Source organism: Apteryx mantelli, chromosome 7 (assembly GCF_036417845.1).
Source record: "Apteryx mantelli isolate bAptMan1 chromosome 7, bAptMan1.hap1, whole genome shotgun sequence".
Classification (NCBI taxonomy): domain Eukaryota; kingdom Metazoa; phylum Chordata; class Aves; order Apterygiformes; family Apterygidae; genus Apteryx; species Apteryx mantelli.
Window position 1 is genome coordinate 33,181,544 of NC_089984.1, and position 16,135 is coordinate 33,197,678.

The 16,135-nt window shown below is 52.2% G+C and overlaps 1 protein-coding gene across 2 annotated transcripts in view; it reads left to right on the top strand.

Annotated features, from left to right (window-relative positions):
* The window catches only part of MXI1 (MAX interactor 1, dimerization protein), a 56,913-nt gene that overhangs the window by 523 nt on the left and 40,255 nt on the right, over positions 1-16,135 (top strand). The window contains exons 1-2 of one of the 2 annotated variants that reach the window (XM_067300227.1): positions 7,625-8,007; positions 8,654-8,786. In XM_067300227.1, coding sequence (XP_067156328.1) covers positions 7,935-8,007; positions 8,654-8,786 — 206 coding nt within the window. In that variant the 5' untranslated portion in view covers positions 7,625-7,934. Of the gene's footprint in view, positions 1-7,624; positions 8,008-8,653; positions 8,787-16,135 lie in introns of those variants that run through there. The other variant, XM_067300226.1, reaches the window with a different exon arrangement.

Here is a 16,135-nt window from a genome sequence, read left to right on the forward strand (position 1 = left end):
TGGGCGCCCCGCGGGGCGGGGCTGGGCGCGCCGCTCCGCCAATGCGCGGCGGCGGCTTCCCCCGTGACGTCACGTGTTGCTGAGCGGGCCGCGGGCACCCCCCTCTCCCCCCCCCCCGCGGGTGCCGCCGCGATCCCGAGACAAACAGCGCCGAAAGCCTGGGCCGAAACCCCCGTGTCTCCGCTTCACGCTATTATTTCTTTCCCCTTTTCCCATTTTTTTTTCTTTGCTTTCCCCCCTCTCTGGCCTCTCCTGCGGCGGTGCCCTTTCCGCCCGGCTCCGTGAGGCAGCGCGCCCCTCACCGCGGCGCCGCGGCGGCAGCCCGCCGCGCTCGGCGCCCCCGTGTCCCGTCCCGAGGCTGAAAATAGCAAAGCGCGGGATCCAGGGTGCTCTTCACGGCAACAACAAGAAAAGTTGAATTAATGTTTATTTTCTCACGTGCTAAAGCCCGGCTGTGGTGAACGGGCACCGCGGGGCGTCTGGGGAGCTGAGCAGCGCGGGCCCCGCCGGGAGCAGCGAAATGACAGCAGCTGCTTGCGGAAACCATTCTTGCGTGTGGAAACCCAGCGGCACCATTATTTTGGAAATCCAGACCCATACCGCTGGGTTTTTGTTCGTTGTTCTTCCGGCTGCTCTCATCTCGAAACTGCCAGAATCGCAGGGGACTTTGCGAGGGAGGGAGCAGAATTTTCCTTGCCCTTGAGGTGGAGAATATCTGATATTTCATGCACTGCATTTTAAAAAGCATCATTGTATGTGGTTCCTTTTTTTTGTAACTGGAAAACGGACTGCTCAGTTTAAGTTGCTGGCTCTTCTCTCCCAGCACTGCACAAGGATACAGGATTTTTATTGCTAAATTTAGAAAGGAAGTGTTTACATCCAAACAACTCAGTTTCTCAGCAGTTGTTTGCGCTGAAGCTTACACTGAAAATCAGCATTGTCATAATAATGAAAATCTTCACCTCTCCTAGCAGGTCCTGCAAAATCTTTACGTTTTTTGTTTGCAAGCAGGGCGTTTTAGGTTGCAAAGCCCCATTTAGCCCATGCCTCGGCCGGGCTGTGTTGAATGTGCAGTTCAGAGCGTCCCCGTCGTCAAACGGGCAGTTTTTGCAGGTTGCTCCCAAACAAAGAAGAGTGTTGCTGGAATTAGAAAACAGCCCCTGAGCACGATGGGCTCCGTTGTACGGAGAAGGAGCTGCAGGAGGGGAAGGCTGCACCCGAAAGTGCGTGCGTAGTCTGACTGGGAAGAGATCGGCGTGCTCAGCTCGGGTTATTGCGCTAAAGGATACGGTGCCCTTTAGCCTGCCGGGGCGGCCGTGATTGCTCCGCACCCCTTGCCGGCCGGCCGACAGCCGCCTCGATCGCGTCCGGTGGCTTATCCCCACCGCCTCCTACCTGGCAGGCGGCAGGGAGACGCGCACAAAGTTTGGCGCTGGGGGCTGAGTCACGGCCGCGCTGTGCGAGGCGCCGCACACGTACCGTGCCGTACCGGGAGGACAGGCCCTGCCCCAGGAGGCGCCGGGGCCGCGCAGGGCGCCACTGAATTTTCAGTTAAAGTCTGCAGCTTTCTCGCTGGTCGGTGCCCAGGGAGAAATAAGGAGAGGATTTTTTCCTCGGTCCCTCTTAGGCACGTCTCTAGGTCCCGCGTCCCGCTGCCATAGTCATAAGCAATAGCAGAGGGGCCGCGAGCCGCTCTGGTCGCGTGGAAGCAGAGCTGCAGGGCTGCGAGCCGAGGAGCGGCGCTCGACGGGCTGCCGGGCCGCGGGAGCAGGAGACTGCCCTTAGCAGTGCCCTCTCAGCACCTCTCCCCAGCAGTAAAGTCACTGCTTTAGTATTCACTTTCCTTTCTAAAAATTGGAATATGTAGCTGTCTGCAAAATTATCTGTCTTACAGCACAGTGACTGGGTGGGCTACAGTCCTGTTATCAAACCGCTCTGGTAAAATGGAGTATTTTAGCTGCTGAAATATAACCGAATTATTTTTCCAGTTGAGCCTCTGGAAATGAGTAACACTGCTGACTTACTGCTTGATGCAGTTCTCATGGCGGGACCACAAAACCCAATCCCAACACACCTTGCTAACTGACAAATACACGTTTCCAGATGACCTGTTTCTCGAAATTTAAGCTTGGTATCAAAAGAATAGAAACATCACATGAAAAACTGCGGTGGCTGTTTTCAGAAGCGGAAGTTCTGCCGAGGGCAGCTCTGTCGGTGCGTCTGTAACCTCTGCAAATGGCTCTTCATGAATTAGCGTGGCTGGAAATAGGTAGCAGCCGCGAAAGCAGCTGAAACGCTGGAGTTTGGAAGCTGTTGTTAGAGGGACTTGGGGTTTAGAGTGTGCCCAGCACTACCTCTGTGTACGTGGACTCATGCTTGTGTCAGCAGGAATTGCGTAAACATGTGATGAATTCTTCGGATATGATGCCTTATCTGTAATAGTCATGGTATGTAATATATATGTTTTTACTAAGGATACAGACATCTGTTGCCATATCCTCTTCCTAAAACATGAAGGCAAGCAAACAGCTGTCCATGACAGTGATGTCCTTGTTTGCGGGCCTAGTAGAGGTGTGCACACATGGGACAGCTGACTTTGTCCCCCAGCAGAAGATAGCGAGAACCTCTTAGTAGTCTGGCTTTCAAGTGCTGGCTATGTTTACTGACCTTCTGACCAGGAATAGCCAAAGGGGGACTGCAGATTTGGCCTTTGCTTTTGAATCAAAGCCTTGCAGATGTGTTGGCAGTATCTTCTTCTTGCAGCTCCTTCCGTTGGCTATGAGCTGTTTTGGGTCTTTTTCTTTGTCAAGCCGAGGTAAAGAGCTAGCAGAAGCCTGTAATTAGCAGATTGCAGAAGGAGCCAAGACTGCTTTCAGTTTGTGTGCAGAGCTCCTATTGAATCAACGAGAGCTGAACATGTGGCTCAAGGTCAGTATGGATGGTCTTAGATCTTACAGTGATGTGATATACGGGGCAGCACAAGACTCCTTTATATTTTTCACCCAGCTCGTAATAAACCCCCTTCGTTCCTCCTGGGTCGTGACCTGGCCACAGTGATTCATGTGTTAACCACTTCCAGGTTGGGTTGTTTTGACTCACACTGTTTAGACCTTGTCATAAAATTCAGAAGGAAGTCACGCAGTAGAAATGACAGGGCAGAGGTAAAACTGGGTCTGTGCCAGAAGCACCACTGGGAACCAATCAAGTCCTTCGTCAGCAGAGCATCCCGAGAGCTGGCAGAGAGACACCCTCAGCCACTGTCCAGGGAATCCTATTCTCACCTAGTTGAGCGACCCCATCCTATGTTTGATGTGTTTTTTAACTAAGGGAGGTCCTCTTACTGAATTTTGCTGCTGGATCAGTCAAGTGACTTGACCAAAGTCACAGAATGAGTCACTGTCTCAGACTAAACTGGGGCACAGTGCAGGTCTGAAAACAGCCACTCATCTCCCAGAATAAAGGCGCAAGTGGCCCGAAGAGCCGATACACCTGTGGCTTTTGCTCTGTTGCTTGGCAGAGACTGGTCTTTGAATCAGAGCGAGGTACACAGCATGGGCTTTATTCCTGCTCAGGTTCTTGGATACCCAGGTGGTTTGGCACTGAGAAGTTTCCGTCCTCACCGCTGGACGGGTTCCAGACACCAGCGGGAGTGCTGAAAGGAATTATCTGGTGTCTTGCAAAAGAGTGAGGCTCCTGGATCAGAAATGAGGCCACATCTTACAAGCAGTATAGGTCCTTTACTAGAGGCTTTGCCAGCACTGGAAGGGTGCTCAGCAGTTAGCACTTGGGATGTTCTCCAGCCCGGTGCTAGAAGTCCTCCAGAGCTCAGCTTTTGCAGCCGTGAGGACAGAACGGAGACTTGGTTGTCACAGAGTGTGCTGGCAGGCAGGAGGTTTGGGTATGTTACAGCGGTTGTTCCCCAGGCTAGAAAGACTGAGGAGTTTTATGGATCTGCGGTCCTCAAAAATCGATTGTCCCAAACCCCAGTGAATCATCTCCCTGATCTGAGAGCAGCAGAGAATGGTCCCTAAGGGGATCTTTGCTTATACCTTGGTTGCAAGGATGCCAGGTTTCAAGGCTTTGAAAGCAAGATTAAAACTCTGCAGGGTTTATTTGGAGGTGGGCAAAGGAAAGTCTGGCAGCCGTTGCCATCTTTATGTTCCTCCCAGAGCTTGCAAAGATTTGGGAATAGGAGGATATTAGGAAAAGCCAAAGAAGGCATGGAAAACCAGGTGGTCTTCACCAAAGATATTACCCTTATTTAAAATAACTTTCAGGTTGCAAAGCATGGTATTATTTCTAAGCCTTGTGTTTACAGCAGAGGGTTGGGCGTCTTGAGCTGAGTTCTTGTTCCACTCCTAGCTTAGGGTGTGCCTTCATGCGAGTGATTACGTTGCTTACGCCTCAGTTTCCCTTCCTGCAGAGTGGAATGAAAAAAGCTGAAGTCATTGCAGTTTCGAGACGCTTAAAACATTACTTTTTGGAAAGCTCGTAGAAGATTCCCCTAATTGAACGTGCTGGTTTAATCCAAAGTGATGGTGGTAAAAACCAGACCACATCTGTTTTACTTGATTAAAATAGTTAAGGCAGCATTTCAGATGTAAATATTAATTGATTTCTGCACTGCAGATTTCTTCTTGGGTATTTAAATTGTTGCTAAGGAGGAGGGAAAGGCTATCAGGGAGATTAACAAATCCATTATTAAGGCTGGAAATGGAGGGCTGCCGAAGTGCCATTTAATAAAATGTAAAAAGCCCCTTTCTAAAGGGCGAAGCAGCAGAACACACAATGAAAGTGAATCACAGCTGCCAAAAGGGATGCCAAGCAGCAAGCACTTATAATCAGAAAACTGTACTTACAGATCATTCGGAGCCACTAAATTAAATGATCTCATTCTCCCCTAAAATACTCTTCCCTTAGCCCCTCCCCAGCGTTGCTTGTGGATTGCTCAACCACATCTTTAAATGTGACTTTGGGGGCTTTTTGGTCAGCCGTTGAAAAGCATCAGGCCTCTTTGTGCCATTCACTTTCCACCCACATTTGTTTCTGTCGCATACAAATCTGGCATTTTGCAGGCTGACCTGCCCACACTGGCGCTTGGGATGACAGCTGAAAGATTTTGCAAGTCTCCTGTGGCTCCGTGGTTGGGTTGCCTACTTCTCCAGGGCTCCTTTTTTGGGAAGATGTCCTGCAGTTCACTCTCAAATTTGTCTTCATTTCGCACAAAAGTTTTTTCTAGTTGTACATTATTTACTTCAGAAACACAGGCTCTAACATGGAAGTTGAGCTGATGTGTAAATGGAAGAGTTGATCCTATGTCATTTCACACAAAATTGATCCTGCTCTTACTTAATTCTAGTGCTGCTTTAATTTACTGTGTATCTTTGTCCCTTTACTTTATGTCCTCCTTATTTTATATCTTGAAGTTTTGTCTTTTAGGCTTTATATCTCAAACTTTGGCTGACTCTTAGATATGCTCCTAAGCTACCCCTTCAGTTTCCAGCCATGGCTTTTCCCTTTTAATCCCTATAGCCGTAAGGCACATTTCCAAGTACACCATCCAAAATGCAGTGGCAGTGGATGCTGATAATAACCTGGTCTTGCAAAAACCTCGATCAGCATAGGAGGATTTCCCCTTTTTTCTTTAACACTCATGATTTTGAGGGTTCAACATGGGGTTTGTTTTACTTTTTTTTTTTACATGCTTAGTATTTCTAGTCCTGAAAGGCAAATGGTCCCCTGGTTTTGGAAGCAGGTTAGCGGAAGTATAATTAGAGCCCAGAAACGCTCTTGCGTTATTCCCAGCGTTGCGAACTGTGCCTGCACCTGTGTCCTTTCTTCCTTTGCGAGTAACCCGAGATCATATAAGCAGTCCCCAAGACTGCTCAGATTTAAACCTTTCCACGTGCTTTTAACAATCTACTCTGTAAGCAGCTTCCAGCATGGAAACAGAAGGAGAGAGGGAATAGTTTCTTCCCCGAGTTTGCCTCCAGACCAAAGCCGCTTCCCTCCAGCGCTCTGGTCCCGCCGCGCAGGCTTTGCTGGTGGTCATCTTGCCTGAGCGAGGACTGGGGCATTTCCTGCATTTTTTTTAACTGTCCCCTGTTGAGAAAAACAAAACAAAACAACCCTTTGCGATTCAGAGATGAGAAGGGCTATGTGAGAACGGAGCAGCAGTATTATTTTTACCCCCATCGGGTGCAAGCCTGCCGTTTCGGGAGGAAACCTCAGAAACGGTGAATCGGCAAAGCGCGTTTAAAGGAAGGGTGGCTGAACTAAGTCCGCTTTCGGTCCGGCCCTCCCAAGTTGAGCGCTGCCAGCTCTCGCGACTTTATCGCGAGCCTCCTGGTATTTTGGGCGCTGTTTAAAGCTGCTGCTACCAGACGCAGGTCGCCAAGGGAGAGTCTCAGCTTTCCTGCTTTCTGAAGGTGCTTTTCCAGCTCCCGCCCTCATGGGGAAGCGCTCGCAGGTGTAACCGGTCGCGGTCCGGACCATGAAAACAACCCCGGCGAAGGCCAAAAGCAGCGCGCTGAGGGTGTCCGCGTCGCTCCGCGGCAGATCCGGCTTCTGACTTCTGCGGGTTTCGCGTGTTCCCCAGTCGTTGCCCTTTCTGAGCGTAGGCCAAACAGTTTGGGGGCTGATACACGCGACTGAACGCCGCAGGTCGTCGAGGCTCCCTTCGAGCAGCCCTCGAGGCCGCTGGCGAAACGCAGCGGCGCGGCGGCGATCGCGGGCTGCCGCCGTGCGAAAAGCGGGGCATAAACACGGTGCTGAGGCACGGGGAGATGTGGGAGGGCGGTGGGGCTGCGAGGGTGTCGTGGTGTGGGTGTATTGGCATCGGGTGTTGGGTGCGTTCGCTAAAATCCTGAGGCGGCCTGAGGAAACCATCCTTCAGGTGTTTTCTGCGGGATCCCGGAGCGCTGTACGGGCACCAAAACGTGGCTCTTGCGCCCTTGGCGCCCCCAAACCCCTTGGCTCCGTCGTTCCAGGTGCGACTTTCCGAGCCCGGCACCGGCTCTGGCGTCGCAGCGGGTGTTTTGGGCCTGGGGCGCCCCGATGGCGAGGGCGGGTGGGGGGGTGGGGGGGGACACCGCCACCTTCCCACAGCGCTCTGCGGCGGCCGCGAACTACGTTTCCCAGGCGGCCCCGCGGCGGCGCCCCCGGTGCCCCTCCCCCTCCCGCGAGCGCTCGGCAGAGGTAAACAAAGTGGTGCGAGGCGGCGGGCGGTGGGCGCGCGGGGCGGGGCGGGGGCCACTTGGGGGCGGGGCCGGCGGGGGCGGGGCGGGGCCGGCCGAGGGGGGGGTAACTCGGGGGTGGGGGGTAAATCCAGGCGGGGGCCTGAGTGGGGGGCTCCAGGCGGGGGCCGGGGGGGAGTAAATCCAGGTTGGGATTGGGGGGTGTGTGAATCCAGGCTGGGGTCGGGACGTTAAATCCAGGCTGGGATTGGGGGGGAGGGGTGAATCCAGGCTGGAGTTGGGACATAAAATCCAGGCTGGGATTGGGGGGGGGGGGGGGGAGGGGGGCCTGAATCCAGGCTGGGGTCAGGACGTTAAATCCAGGCTGGGATTTGGGGGGGGGGGGTTGAATCCCGGCCAGGTCCAGGGGTACAAGGGGGGCCGGGCAGCGCCAGGCCAAGGCAGGGCCGGACCAGGAGTACCTCCGGCCCCGCTGGCTCTCTGGAGGGAGGAGGAGGAGGAGGATGAAGGATCCTGGTCCTTCCTCCAGGCTCCGCTCGCGCCGTCCCTGGCTCCGGCCGCTCGGCCTCCCCTCGCCCTCCGCCGCGAGCCGAGCCGTCCCGGGCAGCGCGGCACCGCTGCGAGGAAGCGCAGGAGGTAGATAGGGAGGGACGGCGACCCCCCGCTCCGTGACCCGGCTCCGAGCAGGGGCGCGGGGGGGCCCGGCCGGCGGAGCCCCCCGCTGCCTCCCGGGGGGCCATGGAGCGGGTCCGGATGATCAACATCCAGCGGCTGCTGGAGGCGGCCGAGTACCTGGAGCGCAGGGAGCGAGGTAATGGGAGGAGGGGGGCCGGGCAGCAGCTTCCCGGCGGGAGCGGGGCCGGGGGCCGCAGTCCCCCCAGGGACGAGCCGGTCACTGGCCGAGGGGATGGGGCCAAGGGCGACGATAAATCCCTGAAGGGGCTGACGGGGCCTCCTGGAGGTCGCGGCTGAGGTGGAGGATTTCCACAGCGGAGGGGAGGTGGAGGCGAGCAAGGTTCCTTGAAGGAAAAGTGCGGTTCGGCTTGGAAGTTTCCCGCCGGGCAGGAAGGATGGTGGCGCGAGGCTCCGGTTTCGCAGAGGCCTCGATGGCCCGGGGAAATGCGTCTGCTTTGCTCGGTGCAGGTAGCTTGAACGGGGAGAGAGAGACGAGGGAATCGGTAGGCTGTTGCGTCCGCTTTTGATGTTTTGGGGTGTTTGAGATGTAGTGTCCTTCCTCCGAGGTTGGCAGAGCCTTTGCACTCCCCCTCCTCTCTTTTCCCCACCTCCCGGTCCGCTTCCCGCTGAACGCATCGCCGGTCGTCTTCCCGTGCGCTCGTGCCGCGGGCCTCCCCGCCTGGGCTGGTGGTCGGCGTGAGGCCTGCCGACGCTGCTTTTCTTTTTTTCTTTTTCTTTGCGAATTATCCTTTTTCACACCCTGCCTGTTGGTTCTTGCACAGAGTGTGAGCACGGCTATGCCTCGACCTTTCCCTCGCTTCCAAGTCCTGGACTACCAGAGCCAAAGCCCCCGCGGAGGCTGAGCCGGGCGAGGAGACACAGCGGCGGCGGCAGCGGTGCGAGTATGGCCAACAGGTACGACGCGGGCAAGGAAGCGCGGGTGCAGGGCTGGAGGGAAGGACGGAGCTGGAAGGGGAGAGACGCTTCCCCGCGGGAAAGCTGGGAGGAAGGAGTCTGAGCGCAGGGGGATTCGGAGCTGGACACCCAGGTACAGCGTCCTGCCTGGGCCCACAGCGCTGGAGCGGAGGGGACGCGGAGGAGCTGTACCTGGAGCGGCGCGACCTGTGCTCGGACGCTGCAGAGGGAAGGGGGGCAGGGGAGAGCTGTTCGTAGGGTGTAGGGAAGGTACAGGCAATAGCTATTCCCGTTACATCTGTTAAAGGTGACGGTGTCTCTCCAGCCCAGAAGTTGCTGCGTTTAAGGGGCAGCGTGCGCGCAGCCTGAGTGCTTCGGGAGAGTAATGATAGGCAGGATCTGAAGCAGGGAAATGATGCTTTAAAATGGATCTCCTACGGCAAACGGGGAGAGGGGGTGACTGGCTGCTGTATGCAGTGCGTTTAAAGAATCGGGTCAGGAAATTGAAGCTGTTTCACTCTGCCTTTCCGGGCAGTGGGATTTCCCAGCTTTCTGACTGCTTGGTAATTGTAGAACTCCACGTTTTTGGCACTTCCCTTATATTTCTTAGTTTGTTAAATGTGGAAGAGAAGACCGGATTAGGCCTATCGCTCGGTGCTGTGGTAGGATCTGCCTCCCCTTTCTAGCTTTTGCTTTCTTTTGCTCCTCTCTGTAAAACTGTCCAGACCTTGTTGAGACCTTCTGCAGCAGAGAAACTTAAGAAATGTAAAGCATTAAAAAAGACAATTACAAACTTGCTTCTACTGCAGCAAGGCCTGGTGCGATCCATAAAATGGTGGCAGGTTGCTCAGGTGACAAAGCTTTCCTAAGGCGAATGGGAGGGGAGCTGGGGTGTAGAGGCCCAGGGGAAAGGTGCCTTCTCTTGCTGCGATTCTGCTTCCCTGGCCTTTGATAGTAACGGTTATTTGAAGTGGTGTTAGGATGCCTTGCTGTGGGGAAGTTTTCTTCCTCAGGATCGCCATGTCCTGGGCTCTTTGTCTGCTGCTTGTTTATATTTGCTTCCCTCCTTCATCTGCCCTCTCCTAATTTCAGGGTAGTTGTATTCCTTTCCTGTTTCTCGTGAACCAAAGTCCCAAATCCCAGGCACTTTGTGCTGGGAAATGACAGTAAATGCTGAACTGAGATCTGTTTTTTCCCCTCCTGGGTTTCTCACGTACTGTTATTTTTCCATCCCACACCTCTTTCTCTCGAAGGCCTTTGTCATGGCAACGTGCCCCCCTCCTGAGGAGGGCTGGAAGCACATCCCCCTCAGGAGCTCCTTCGCCTCGGGACTGGAGCGGCACGCGGAGCTCCCCGGGGCCGGGGCGCTCCGGGCACGCTGCAGGCACGGAGGCATGGCTCTCGCAGGGTCCCGAGGCCCGCTCGCTGCGCCGTTTGGCACGACGGGCTGTGCGCTGGGGGGAGGCGACGGAGAAGCAGAACTGGTACGTCTTAGCCTTATTCAAAATCTTCGTTATGCAAGGAATACTGAATCGTATCTCCAGCGCGAGCGGGGCAGGGTGCGTCGCCTTGCGTGCTCGCTCCGGTCCTGGGAGGCGACCAGCCTCAGGTCCGCGCTAGCTGGAGGTCGGAGCCACTCGCTCAGGGAGCTCAGCCCTCGCGTGCCGCTGGCGGTGGAAGTTTCTTTTGGCACAAGTCGCAGCAGCTCACGCTTGCTGTGGGAGATCGCAGGCCTCCCAGGGGGCTGCGGTGCTGCGACGTGGCAACTGTGAAGTTCGGGGTGCCTCCAGATGCGCTGCGGCGTCTCGTGTGTGACACCAAGTACAGCGTTAGCCTTGTTTAAAGGAGGGTCTGTATCATCCTTCCTGCTACAAGCGAAGGGGCAGTTCAGTAAGTTGGGTCTAGTGAAGTTTGAGTGGACTTTGAATTAAACATCTAGTAGTTCTTGAGGGACCAAACTTGCATTTCGTGCTTGGATGAGAGGTTCTCTTAGATTGCTTTTGCCTCAAAATGTTTAATTAGTGTAGAGAAACTATGCTTTTAGATATGGGATCTCTTACAGGTTTTGTCATTAAACATTTTGTCATGAACTGGGCTTATGAGATGCAAAGTATTTACAAAGCCTAGGTGCTCTTTATTTCATAGGTTAAATCCAAGTATTTCGCATCAGCACGTGCAACCCAGACATTACAGCTATTTCTTCCCAACAAGCACTGTGCTGTCATGGCACAACTACCTGGAAAGCTCTGAGGAAGAGGCAGCGCAGCTCTGAATGGTGCTGGTGGAGGAAGATCTTATTCTTAGAGAAATAAAGATGGTCTTCCAGTGCCTGCAAAATAACTTTTATATTCTACCCTGAATAGGAGTGTGCAGTTCGAAGAGAAAACATTGTTTCTCTAGTTCTAATCGATGATGCATTTTTAGATAAGGATGTTTTGGCTCGGGTTATCTCTTCCCTCCTTTTCTTGGTCTCAGCGCTGCAACTGGCAGCATGCAGACTGCTGCAGAGGGGAGCCCCTCTGAAATCCTTGGGGCCTTATGTAGATGTATGTATAGTATTTTGCATGGGTATTTTAAAAGCCTTTGGGATTACTGACTAGTGTTGCATGCTGTGGTGTAGATCCTGCATGCAATTAAACATGTGTGGTCTCGTTGGCTTTAGTCAGGGCTGCTTAGGTACTGGAAGTTAGGCACCTGCAGAAATACGTAAAGAATCACAGTCATTATGACGTGGATTTCCTAGAAAACAAGGGAGACTTTTAAAAGTACCCCATTTAACATAGAGATAAAAGCAAAAGGCAAAATTAAATTCTAATTTAATATGGATCAGCTCATTGGTTTGCTGTTTTGTTTTGGTTTTTTAATTATGAATCTTGAAAAGGTTATTTTTTGATTTGGGGACTGGGGTGAAAAATTAGCAGCACTTTTTTTTAACATACAATATCACTTCGTCTTCTTCCTTCTGAAGACATTTGTGAGGCAGAAGCTGAGCTCTAAAAGCTTGCTAGAGAAGTGAAGTAGATCACGCCGAGAGTACAGCTCTGTGGGTACCTTAGCTGCAGTCACTGGTCCTGGAAACTTCTCTTGGGAACTCTGCATACGCAGTTCTGAACAGACCCCGTTATTTGAAAGATTCATTGCAGTTAGGACTGGACTGGTTTGATATTTATATGTTTTGGGAGAATAATCAAGGAGGGTTTTTAATCAATTTAAATTGTTGTGTGAGCAGGAAATAAATAAACAGCAGGGATATCAAATGATTCCCCCTTCTCCCCCCAAATACAATCAATTTAATGAATTTAAGATTTATAACAGAATCTGAAATTATATTACAATATTAGATTGTCATTTGTATTTTTTAGACTCGCAGGCATATAGAAAGGCCTGTTGGTTTTCAGTCTGATCCCTGATCCTGGGGAAATGCCAGGCACCCTCCCAGTGATGCTGGGAGTCCTCGGGTCTCCCAGGAGGCCTGTGCTGTTAAGGGCACTCAAAGAACCTATTGCTCAATTCCATGGGGAAGGTTTGATCTCCGTCCAGTTGCTTTTCCCTTTCATTTTCCTCTCTTCCCACTGTCCTCCCTTGTGTCTAAGGCTGCTTCCCAAGGGCCCCCAGCAGCAAACCTTTCAGACATCTGCAGCCTGGTAGCAGGCAGCCCGTAGAGCTGGGAGTCAGCAGCTCTTGCTGCAATGGGTATGGTAAGGCATTTTGGACACCTGGCGTCTTCAAAATCCAGGTGTCTGTGTTTCTTTGCTCTTCGAACTGTCCTAGTGATGCAGCTCCTCATTTTTTTCTGTTGTGGAGGCTTCTCCCAAGAGCCAGGCCCCATTTAAAACTTTTTTTCAGACTTGTGAGTTCCATCATTTGGTTTTGTGCTGAATCTTCTTTGTAGCCGGTGGCCCTCTGCTCTCATGACCTTTAAAGCTGTCTTCAGAGGGCAGAGGGGGGCTGCAGCTATTGAAACGCGCAGGTACTGCTGCTTTTAAGCTTAGTTTGCACACAGTGCCCTGAGCAGGGGTGTGCAGAAGGTGCCTCTTGCGCCTCACGTGATGGCTTCACGTGCCACAGGTGCCCAGGCGCAGAAGCTAAAAGGATGTGGCGTCTGTAGCTGCAATACACCCTGGCTGTGTGGTGCGCGAGAAAACCTGACTTACCAGAAGAGCGTGAACCGCTGCTGTGTGACTCCCTCCGTCTGCAGGGGAGGAGTAAGGGGGCTGGCGAACACTTGCTTATACCAAGTTTTAAATATGTCTTTTCTGTTTGAGGAGCTTCTCTGCCCCCCGTTGCCCCAACAACCGAGTACCTGACGGTCTTTAGTTCTTCCTGCAGCCTCTGGAGTTAGGACTCTGCCATAATTCCTGTTTTATCGGTGGAGAGGAGGCACAGGGAGCTGAGTGGTTTGTTCATCTCATGTAAGAAGTCTGTGAAAGAGCAGGTTTCTGTGTCAGCCAGTCACTCCGCTTTTCTGCTTCAAGTCCCAACCCCTCCCTTCACATCTCCTTAGCCAGCAAAGTCCCCAAGGCTTTTTGTTGACATCTTTGCTGCTTCCTGCCCTCTCAGTTTGTTTGTTTCTGGATGGTCTTGTTATTTGTTTGGGGCCTTTTTTAGCCACTCGCGCTCACGTTGAATCACCCCTCCTCCTTGCGGGAGCTGAGTTTCGACTCCCAGCGTGTAGGTGGGTTAGGATCTGGCCTTTGCGTAGTGCGTTGGGGATGGAGACTCTGCTTTTCGGTCTTGCAGTGCCAGGGAGCTCTGCTCATGGCTCGGGACTTGGCTTTGCTTCGTCTGGTACAAACCCCCATGTGTGATACAGAGAATGGGTGGGATTTGCTGTGCCGTGTTTTGATTTATGCCATGTTTTGATAATGTACAAACAGTGAGATTGCTATCTGTAATCATCATGCTGTTACCTGAAATTTTGTCTAGAAGTGGTTGAATATGCTAGTTTCCAAGAAAGGAAAAATGGACAAGGTTGAGCTGTTAAGGAGCACGTCTTTGCGTTAGAGTTGCTAAGGGGGTTTGGCTGGCAGTATTGCCTATAGTGAGGTGCGAGCATGGCTTTTCTCTGAAAAGGCAAGATGACAGTTGAATTTTAGGCTGGGAAAATGGATTGCTGGTCCATCCTCTTTCCTTGGTCCAATTGGCAAGATAAGCATAAAAACTTTACCTCTGGCTCTTCTTTCCTGGCGAGGACCTGTGCTCAAGTCCCAGGCTGCTAGTAACCCTGCACGTTGTACAGGAGGACGAGCGGCCTTTCAGGGTCGTTTCTGGCTTCCCTGCAGCATCAATTCAGGCTATAATCTAAAGGCTGAGTGCCATAAATGAGCAAGGTCCTGAGTAAGAGAGGAACTATGTCAAACGCATGATGGGCAAAACACCCCTCGTTTCAATCCCACTAGCTCTTGCAGGTTGGTACTTGACTGGGGTCGATCGGAGCAGCGTGGTCAGCGGGGCTGTCTTAACAAATCGCTCTGCGAGGCCTCACCACATCCCTTCTGCCTGTTCGATGTAGTTTGCAGCAATGCGATTTGCAAGTGGAGGCAAGCAAGCCGAGCGACGCTGGGGTTTCTGAAGCCGCTGGTACCGAGTTGTGCCTTTCCTTGTCTGTGCTGATCTGTGTGAGAAGCTGAGATCCCGCCAGTGATTTGGGCAAAAAAGTATCCAGTGTGGATAAGGTTTTGCACACAGTGTCTTCTCGGTGATGTTTGGCTCTGCTATGCCACAACTGACAGGTCACCGAGTGAAACACAGAAAGTGAGGGTGAACCCAGCAAAAGTCCCGAGAAGCATAAATCCCTCTCCCTAGTGAGGAATGAGGTCCCCGAAAGCACCCCAGTTTGGTATGGCGCTTCCCAGTGGGGAACCTTCTGTGTTCCCCTCCGTCACCGTATTTATTTTACAGCCCTCCAAGTGGGAAGACCCCAGAGTTGTGGTTCCTGTTTTCCTTTGTATATGAGTAATATAGGCACACAAATACAGGGAGATCTGTGTGGCAGGGGATCTGTGCAGAAGGCCACAATTCTGAGCTGAATTTATACGTGGACACCTTCAGTAGGTGTAAATATAATTTACAGCCTCTTGAGACTGCCTAAGTTATTCGTGGAGTCCTTTGTGTAAACCAGAATCAGGCCCGGCTGCTGATCTTATCTGCAACTCGGCTATAATTCACTGCTGCAGCATCTGTCTTCCGTGAAGCGTTGCTCTCTATGGTTGAATGCTTGTGATCCCGCTGTCCTCCCCGATTTGGAGGGAGTCTCCACAGGAATGTGCCGCTTTGCAGCAGCGGGACTGTTAGGCAGGGTTCACGCTGTGTGTGTTGCGGTGCTACCCGGGTGCACTTCTGTTGCGACCACTGCTGGCTGATTTGCAGTGATGATAGTGGTGCTGGTGCAGTGAGGAGAAACTTCAGGTTTTGGTGCCAGCGTCTCTTGAAACATGCAGTTTCCCAGCTGCTAAAGAGATCTGGTGTCCTGAGATGGTGGGGAGGATATTTGGGCCAAATTTGGAATTGCTCATCCTGTGTTTCTGCTAAGGAACATTGTATTCAGTGCACAGTCGATTCCCTGGTTTAATTAGTATTCCTTATTTGTTAGGTTTTTTTCATCTCACCCTGCTTCTACACTTGCTGTATCCTCTTCTCTCTGCAATGACTCATCCATAACACATGCAGGGATTTATCCTTGGTGCTTTTGTTTAAGCTGACCCTTTGGTTAACAGCGACTTGGTTGTCACCCGTCATGTTGTTACCATTGGCTCCCCCGTCTGCGGGTAAGACTGACTTTTTCCTTTCTTGCTCCTGGTTGATCTTTCAAATACATTTCTCTTCCTGACCCAAGCAATTCAGTCCATCTTTGCCTATCGTGCTGCTGAGTTAGTTGTCTTGTGTGTTGGAGCTGCTGCTGTTCTTTATCTTCTGGTCCTTCCTGACAAACTTCTGCCCGAATTCAGAGGCTGGCTTCTGTTCGCTCTCTTCTTGAGAGAGTTGGCTCCTCCTGCCTCTGCCCTCTGCACCAACAAAGATAGGATTTGTTTTTGTTGACTGTTTTGAGCTCTCTTGATTAGAGGCTGCGGGTCTCTGGGGCTTTGCACTTGGCTGGCCTTTGCCTGGATCTCTTCGTTACGAGACACTGTCTCGTTGATCAGCTTGGAGGGAACAGGCCTGCTTTTTCCATCCCTCTGGATATATTCCCATCTCTCATTTCTGTGCTGCCTTCTGTACTTGCATTCTCTGTTCTGCGTGTGATTTCACTTCAGTATTGCTGCTTTATGAATCCAGTTTGAAGTAGTCTAGATGATTTTCAGCATTATCTTAATTGCTTGCTATTTCTTTGCTTGCTCTCTAACAAGCAG